Below are 9014 nucleotides of genomic sequence, written 5' to 3'. Positions count from 1 at the left end.
CTCTCTCTCTCTCTCTCTCTTAAATTATTCTACCACAAACCTCAACCTCCGCTTTCTCTCTCTCTCTCTCTCTCTTCCTCCATCGGAGAGATTTACTACGTTCATACAAATATTATTATTGTAGAGAGAAAGCTAGAGATCGAGCTCGTCGGAATCTCTATCCGGAAGAAATGGCTCAGAGGACAGAGAAGGAGGAGACGGAGTTCAAGGTTCCAGATACCTTAACGCACTGCGTCAACAACTGCGGCGTCACAGGCAATCCCGCCACCAACAACATGTGCCAGAAGTGCTTCAACGCAACCACCTCCACGCCTACAACCGTCGCCACCGCAACAACATCATCAACAACCGCCGCGGTTTTCAAGTTCTCCGGCGAGAAGGTCCCGAGATCCAGCTCGTTTCGCTTCGACGCTCCTCCCTCCGAAACCATCCGTAAAGCGGCCGCGTCGGCGGAGAGCACGAGATCGGAGGAGTCGTCGATGAGGCGCGTGGTCAACCGGTGCTCCGGATGCCGGAGAAAGGTGGGGTTGACCGGATTCCGGTGCCGGTGCGGGGAGCTGTTCTGTTCAGAGCACCGGTATTCGGATCGGCACGTGTGTAGCTACGACTACAAGGCCGCCGGTCGCGAGGCCATAGCCAGAGAAAACCCCGTGGTCAAGGCCGCCAAGATCGTCAGGGTTTGATTTTCATATTTAAACATTTGTAGAAAATGAAAAAAAAACATGCATCAAAATTCTAGAAATTCCTCGATAAAAAAAAAGAAACAGAGGAATTAGTGCTCGGTTGTTCGTGGTGTCTCTTCCCCGGAGATCACCGGACGATCGTTTAGAGCAGAAGAGAGAGAAAGATGACTTCGGCTTCGTTATTGCTTGAAAGAAACTCAAAATCTCTCTCGATCATGGATTATTACTACTATTTTTGTTAAATTTTAATTTTTTGGTGTGTTGTTATTTGTTTGGAAATGATAAATTATTGTGATTTACGATGATGATGATATTCGACGTGTTGGTTGTTCTTGCTTTTCTTGTTTTCCTTTTCCATATTCGTATGCAATTCTTGTGAAGGGACAGGGTGTTTTTCGTCATTTAGCGAATTTCAACTGGTAAATCGGTTGGGGAAGGTTTCCGGGGCCCACGGAATGGGACGTTGTCAATTATTGAGTTTCTCGCGATATAATGGGACGAGAAGTTGGTGTCTCTCTCTCGCGTAAAGTAGGAGGCCGAATAGGATGGCGACACGCGTCCACGGCATGACGGGAAAGACTCTGGAAAAGCTGTAAAGTGGTGGTGAAGGGAACACTTGCGTGTCTGATAATTAGTTGCTCTTTTTCATTATTAAAAGCGGGAGATCGGACGGTGGAGATTGAGTGCTGGTGAGTGGTGAGAACAGACGGCGCGGATCAGTGCTTGAAGGGAGGCTGGGGATGGGGACCACATTGTGGTAGGTCTCTCCTCCTGGTTGGCGACCCTTGAGAGACATGAAAAGCTGTCAGAAAGAAAGAGAACACAATTAAGGAACTGACCCAAACAAGAAAAATCGAACTTGTTTTTTTTTTTTTCATTCTCGATTTGTTCTGGGTAATGCAGTGACTACATACGAAAATTATTTTTTCTATTTAAAAAAAACTAATTACGTTGAAAATTTGGAGTCGAAAATTGTGGAAGCTTTTTTGCCATGTGTATTGAAATTTTGGAGCGGTCATGGGTCCTATGATTACACGAGGAAAAAAAAAAGACAATGAATTGGCCATAAAAAAAAAATAGTTATCTTTCAGAATTTGTAACTATGGGTAACTAGATGAAGAAAAAAAAGACAACAAATTGGCCATAAAAAAAATAGTAATCTCTCAAAATTTGTAGTTATGGGTAACTAGATGAAGAAAGTAACTATGGACAATAATAAATTCGCTGCAGACGAATGAATATATGAGTAGAATGGACGAGAGAAACCGAGAAAGAAATGAAAAACTTAGGGTTTATATGAAAATATTTATACATATAACTATATATATGGAAAACTTTGGTGCCCTTAAATATTTGGTGCCTGAGGCGGCTACCTCTTCAGCCTCATCTCAGGTACGGGCATGGGAGCTATGATGGATGTCTCGTGACTAATTAATTTTATAACTTTTATAAAAAATGTGAAATTTTTAATGATTATGAGTAATTATAATACAATATAATGGTAAAGAAGTTTCCATCAGTAAATTGCAAGATTTCACTAGTGCGAGAAGAGACTCCACATGTTCAAACACTTCCATATACTTCAAGCTCATAATTAAACTATATATGTGGACAACATATTGAGTGATATGGAACAAATATGATCGATAGACGTTCACCCATTTGATGAAAAATAATATGTAAAATCCGAATATATACTTGATGTATCGATCAGTTGACATTTCCTTTCCTTCATCGTGTACATTACCAGGTAATGTGGGCAATATCAAGATTGGTACTACGTCTCGCCAATAATAGGTCATTTTACATGAAACTAGCAGGCAGTGGCGTAGCCAGATACCACAAGTAGAAGGGTCAAGAGTTTAAACAATAATACCTCACAAAATAAAAATATAATTTTTATTGAATAATATAAAAACTTATAAATCATTAGAATACTTTGAAAACAAAAGCTAAATAAAATAACAAATCTCCCTAAAGTAATTATAATTGTCCTCGACGATTGCTCATATTTTGAAATTTTAGAGGAGCTTCAGATGGAGTCGACTGTTCTGCTGCTTTTATCTTACGATACTTTTCAAATAAAACTAAAACATCTATAATTGCAAGTTTTTAATTATGAAGGTTGTCGACGACAGAGAAAAATTTATTGAAGGATAACAAAAAGAAACACGTAAAGAAGCGACTAAAACTGTTTATATAGAGGTGCACGAGAAATCAATCACAATAATTGATTGATTAGGAAAACATATTAATTAAAAAGACAAAAAAAAAGACTAGGAATATGTTTTAATTGTAATATTAAAGGGAGATGCAATCAATCATTGATTCGGATTAGAAACCTATATTAAAAAAAAATAAGAGAACCACACGTAACAAACACACGTGAGGAGTTGAACACTCCTCTGTCCAAATTGATTGTTGTAATTAATATTTTATATGCCAAATTTTTCTTTAATTAGTTAGAAGGGTCAAAATAGTGTCAACATCACATTTCAACTGACAAATTAGATAACAATATGACTTAATAAAAAATGTGAGGGAGGTCACCTGAACCCCTTGACCCCCCCTTCCCTACGCCCCTGCTAGCAGGTTTGGTTTAAAGTTTAGGCTTTAGGGTTGATCAGTCATAGTATTAGTTCTTGTCAATTTAAATACGAGTGGATGATGACAATCATGGAACATGTTTCTAGTTGTCGTGATCATAGGTCGAGTTGAAGTTGCCGACTCCTAACTTGTCCTGTAATTAGCCTCATTTGCTTTTCAATAACATACATCAAGCCACAATGCAAAGCCTTGTCATTTCCCTCTTCAAATATTTAGGATCATTTATCTGTACTCGTGTCAGTCGTGTGTATGGCAGTTTTCTACTTTTCTTTTGATGGTGTGGGGTGAATTTGGAATACTAGCTTGGACTTTGGAATTTTTTTGTCTAAATTTCAAACCCAACAAGAAAATATCTACCGGTGCTAAAGCAAAAATATCTAATCTTCTCTCAAATGCAACTTTCTTGATGGAAAAACTCTCCCGTTCAACACAATTGCCTAAATATATATAGACTAAATCTCTAACCAGTTAATCAAATCAGTGAACCTTCAATGGCCTAAGCACAACTCTAGTTACGGTACAAGGATCATCAATTATTAATGATCAACACAAATATTAGTCTTGACATTTACGACAAATCGAAGATATCAAGTCAACACTACATACGGAACTCACTCTGAAACAAAAACTACACATACACCACCATACATAACATTGGAAGTGTGACAAAATCGTACCCAAAAACGTAGGAGTAGACCAACATTTTGCTCTTCTTGCGACTAATTTATTATTTAGAATGATAAACCTTTAAATTTTCTCTTATAATGTTTATTTTGGACTCATGTATATGTTACAATCCGTATTAGATTCGAGAAAGTAAAATCTATGCTCAGTCAAGAAAGGGTACATACATGTATATTTGATCGGGAGACAACACATCAAAATAGCCATCAACAAAAGTGGCCACCATACAGCCATACATCAAATTTTCAATACGGCTGTCAAAACACCCCAAAGTTATATGGTTCCACAATTTATTCTAAAGATAATACCTTCAAGAACCATTTATTGGCTAGCTTTTGTTGGACAATTACTTTGCAACCTGAAACCGCAATAACAATGAAACCTAACCCTGGAAATTAATCATGAACCATAAGAGCATACTAGCACCAAAACATCGACCCCATTCAAGTTGTCCTTTCATAATATCGACCCCATTCAAGTTCCCCTTTCTTCAAGTGGAGTGGAGCAAAATGAGCATTATAACAATCTAAAGTTAATCAGCTTTTATCTATTGAATGGAAAAATGATGTAGAAAACTTTATTGGACCAAAATAATTAATTTTGATTCAGTGCAAACGATTCCTTTTAGACCATGAATTTTGCATTGGTGTGCCAGCGCACTGAATTCATAATTTTATGATGGCCTTTTGCCAAATTAGGGCAAAGCTACAAAAGATGCACATATTTCTTTCCCTTTTTCTGTGAGGAAAGGACTCCAGATTCCATGAGGCAGAACCATAGCTCATCATTTTGTAAACAAGTGCAGCAAAACAGAAAAATTTTAAACCGAGGTTGAATCAAAGTCGAGGGGATTTTACAAAGTGCGCAAATGTGGATAGAGGCGGCTATTGTGTTTCATCAGCAGAACTTGGGTCATATCATAAGAATGAGCATGACAAATTTAAGGCCTAGGACATCACAAATACCACTATCATGGTTTCTTAAAAACAGTGCAAAGCAAGTTGCTCCATCTTAGGCACCATCTGGCTGGCTAAAGGGGTTAGCAATCTCATCTGTACCATCTGTTGGCGACACAAGCATCACAGCAGTTCCCCTACAAACCTGCACAAAAATAAAGCAAATGCAAAATCAAACTTGTGGAGCAAATTGTCTCAAAACATTAAATAAATAAGACATGCCTTTGCCGTTCAAAGACCATAATTTGAAGCCAATTCCTATCTCCTTGCATATATACATGATGGTCTAGATTTACTAAAAAGTAGATGAAGCTTTCTAACAATTAGTTTGCCAGTCATAATCATTAAACCTGCATGATGGAAAAATGAACGAGCACCAATAAATTTCAGGATGGTTATGTTATGATTTTGGATAGTTCAGGATCTTAACAGTAATGGGGGAATTAGGAGGTTTCTGATTCTTACAGGAAATGCATAGGGAGGATTACATGAATTGGGAAATAGCCTGTAGACCTCACTTTGATTACAATTTGATGCACGAAAGAAACATAATTATGAAAGAGTCACTATCTTCCCATGGCGGAAGAACATTGAAGATTAAGCGCTCTACAATAGAAACCCAAAGCTGTAGAGAAACTGTTACCACCTGATTAAAAGATGGAATTGTCAAAAATTCCACTCACTAAACAAAAAGAGAAAGGACTTTGGAGGGGTACACTTATGTTTCAAGTCATATTACTTTGGTATTAGTAATGAAAAGGGTGCATTACGGTTGATCTAGCAGCTTATTGAAATATACCCGATGAAGAGAACGGCATGATGCTAGGGTGCACGGAGGCGTTTTCTGGAATGAACCATGGTGTAACACCTATGAATTCGGCTGAAGTTTACAGTGTTCTTTACTTCCGATCGAGCAAAAATTTGGGGCAAGACATAGTATTAATCAAACATGTAGCCAACATGCCTCTAGCAATAGATTATGATGAAAGTGAGATGCTCGCTTTCTCTTCTAGGGAGAGGGACACTATTCCTAATGAAGTGTAAACAGCAGAAGTTGAACAAAATAAATGCTAGGAAAAACATATTTGATGAAATGTTATGATGAAGATTGACATTAACAGTATTTACTATTTAGTATTAGTCGTGATGAATGTTTGATCCAAGATTGTCATGTCATCATTAACAAATATATTTAGAGCTTTGGTTGTATATGATTACAGTCTACATTTGACTAGACTCGTGCTCTATGTGGTGGGAAGGTTTGTTCTGCTTCTCTTGATGAGGATACAGCCTTGAATGTCAAAATAAGATGTTGAAATGAGATTTTAATCACTTATGGGTGTTTGATTAAGGGTACTCTCCATGGGTTGAAGATGAGATATGCGCATCACAGTGCCTATGGATGAATGTCACAAATTGTAGAAAAGGACAGACATTTTTTTCGATTACTTAGAAAAGAACAGACTTGTATGAAGATGTACCACGAATTATATTTTGCATCTTCTCATAAAGTCACAAGACAACTTAAGGATTGCAAGGTGACCCAAGTTTTCACCCCAAAAAAGTTCCAATTCATGAACATGAGATGAGGGATCAGGTTCATTGTTTTAAGAACACCCACCTTCTAATAGACTATGAAGACCAGGTTAATGATGATTTACCAAAGAATTAGCCCACATCTAAGAAGCATCCAGCATAGCAAAAGTCTAGACTCTAAGATAATCTACCATGACAATTTTGAGTATAGATAACTAGACAAGTCAGTATGTTGTCAAAAGTTGCACAGCGAACTTTGCTACCATCAATTTTGAGTATACAAACTCTTGAATTAAGTTCGTCCCTGTCTCATTTTTCCAGGCTTTTATTTGCATCGGTCCTTTTGTTGAATGCATGGAGTTTGAGGCATCTAGAAGTGGAATTTGCTTAAAGAAGCTCAGTCAAATTCTGTTTTAGTTGTATTCAGCGACAACACTTGAGTCAATTGATTGCCTAGGTCAGTCAGTTTGTAGAATTTATTTCAATAGCTCTCATATACAGTGTGACTAAAGATGAGCTTAGAATACATACAATTAGGCCGAGGCGCCTGGTTTGATCAGTAGTCTTCAGTGGATCATCAGAATCTGCAACAAAAGGAGAAAATTCACAAATCAATTTACCATCCACAGCCACAGAAAAGTTCCAAATATTATCATAAAAGAACCAGAAACACAAACTCCTAGAGATTACAGTCATCTAAGAATGATGAATGAAGTGGTACGGAACCCTTCCAAATAGTATGAAACATACCTCTTATGAACTCAACTGCTTCATCTAGAACAAGGTTTAACAACTGATCATATCCTTTCAGAGTCCCTGTCACTGTAACCAAATGCACAAAATTGATGGCACAAGATTAGATTCTGCACATGTACTGACCATTATAAAGTGAAGGCAGGAATCCTCATTCACTATTTTCCGAAATAGTAAGATGCAAAGTAAAGATTGATACTATATTTGAGCAAAAGTAGGAACAGCTATTCTTATTGTCATTTCAGCGTTGCTAGACAACCTAAGATACAGTACTTGCTCTACAATCTACAAACTGAAACTTCAACATTCTGCACTTGGACATTGCACACGGAGGTAACCAAACTTCAACATTCTTAAAAAGAACTTGCATAACCCTAACAAACTTCCATGTTAACAACCAAAAGTCCAAAATTTTTACCGATAGGCATAAAGATACAACAGATACAAAAACTAGATAGATAAAGAAGTTGAATCAACCTTGTCTACCACCAGTGAGCTTGACTTGAACACCTTTGTCCACAAACTTGGCCAAGTCCAACACTGTTTCTTTCCTCCCTGACTGAAATCCACTATTAAATTAATACAATCACGAAACCCAAAATGTAATCAAATGTTTTCTTCTGGGTATCAAGCTTACCATCTTACTTAGGTCTTTATAGTTCCTCTTCAAAACCCTAAAATGCGAAATTTCGGGAAAAAACGAAGAGTTAGACGATTGAATGAGAAATAGAACAATATCCGCACACAAAATTTTATTCAATTGAAGGAGACAATCAAGATTAAACACACTGAGAGTGAAGTTTGAGCGCAGACGTATAAACCACTTGGATCCAAATTTAGGGTTTAACAAAAAGTCGACAATAGAAGAAGAAGCAGAGATATCAAAGTGTAGCAGAGAAGCGAGAAAAAATAGGATACCTTGGTGTCTCAGTGACGGTCGTTTTCGCCGACTGGGAGCGGGAGCTTGAAAGGTTTGAGACTCTGCCTCCACTCCAAAACTTCACAAATATCAACCGGATTCTTAGGCTCGGGTCCTGTGGAGCCCCGAGTTGGACCAAAATTACACTACAATCGAGTTTTTTATTTTTATTTTTTTTATTTTTTATTTTTTTAAAGTAGATAACTTTTGAGGCTGTCTTCAAACTTTTATTAAATGAAACTGTAGATTTTTTTTTCTTGTTGTAGTAGTAAAGTCTTAAGATTAGTCAGTCAGGTCTTGTGATTGTCTGGTTCGTGTCATGTCAAGATATTAATCATGTCACATTGTCATAATAAAGAAATTGAAATCGAAATCGAAACTTAGCTCAAGTTGAGAATGAAAACTCAAACCGAACATGACTTATTAGTTATTAAACATATCACTCACAATGACTTACCTAACCTATTTAACAAAGAAGTGGAGTTGGTTGAAAATATTTATGAACTTTTTTTTTACAGTACATTATTTCACCACTTGATTTTGGAAAGTTATTTAATGTGTTCTTTATGATATTGTATACAATTTTGATTTCAACAAATAAACAAATGAGTTACACTGGTTTATTTCGTGTTACTAAACAGATATGTAATCGACACGTTTTTGAATTGTGCAAGTTTCATTGGGTTTCTTATGTGTAGGTCTCATATAGTGCTATTGGTTCATGTCGGAATTTATAGCTTTTTGTGTGAAATGAGTAATTATTATTGTTTTCAATGAAAAATGAGTAATCTCTACTAATTAGAAATCAGTTATAAATACATAATAAACGCAAAAAATCCAAAACTTGCTACTGCTATGCTACAATTTATTATGAAA

General features: G+C 36.8%; 2 protein-coding genes across 2 annotated transcripts; one reads left to right on the top strand and one right to left on the bottom strand.

Annotated features, from left to right (window-relative positions):
* LOC101292448 (zinc finger A20 and AN1 domain-containing stress-associated protein 5-like) lies at positions 1-1610 on the top strand. Its single transcript, XM_004306474.1, has one exon. The coding sequence runs from the start codon at positions 171-173 to the stop codon at positions 681-683; it is 513 nt and encodes a 170-aa protein (XP_004306522.1). The 5' UTR covers positions 1-170; the 3' UTR covers positions 684-1610.
* Positions 1611-4709: 3099 nt separating this feature from the next.
* LOC101292154 (probable U6 snRNA-associated Sm-like protein LSm7-like) lies at positions 4710-8251 on the bottom strand. The gene is made up of 6 exons (XM_004306473.1): positions 8138-8251; positions 7857-7893; positions 7697-7778; positions 7217-7288; positions 6998-7050; positions 4710-5075 (listed from the first exon to the last, which is right to left on the bottom strand). Exons 2-6 carry the CDS (start codon positions 7857-7859, stop codon positions 4986-4988), a joined length of 300 nt encoding a protein of 99 aa, XP_004306521.1. The 5' UTR covers positions 7860-7893; positions 8138-8251; the 3' UTR covers positions 4710-4985.
* Positions 8252-9014: the final 763 nt, after the last annotated feature.

Source organism: Fragaria vesca, linkage group LG7 (genome assembly GCF_000184155.1).
Source record: "Fragaria vesca subsp. vesca linkage group LG7, FraVesHawaii_1.0, whole genome shotgun sequence".
Taxonomy (NCBI): Eukaryota; Viridiplantae; Streptophyta; class Magnoliopsida; order Rosales; family Rosaceae; genus Fragaria; species Fragaria vesca.
This window is presented reverse-complemented; position numbering and strand designations above follow the sequence as displayed.

Coding starts and splice junctions, on each gene's coding strand:
- LOC101292448 (XM_004306474.1), top strand. CDS start 171: ATGGCTCAGAGGACAGAGAAGGAGGAGACGGAGTTCAAGGTTCCAGAT.
- LOC101292154 (XM_004306473.1), bottom strand. Junction 7,289..7,696: donor GCTCACTGGTGGTAGACAAG/GTTGATTCAACT, acceptor ATTTGGTTACAG/TGACAGGGACTCTGAAAGGA. Junction 5,076..6,997: donor CCAGGCGCCTCGGCCTAATT/GTATGTATTCTA, acceptor ATTTTTGTGCAG/GTTTGTAGGGGAACTGCTGT.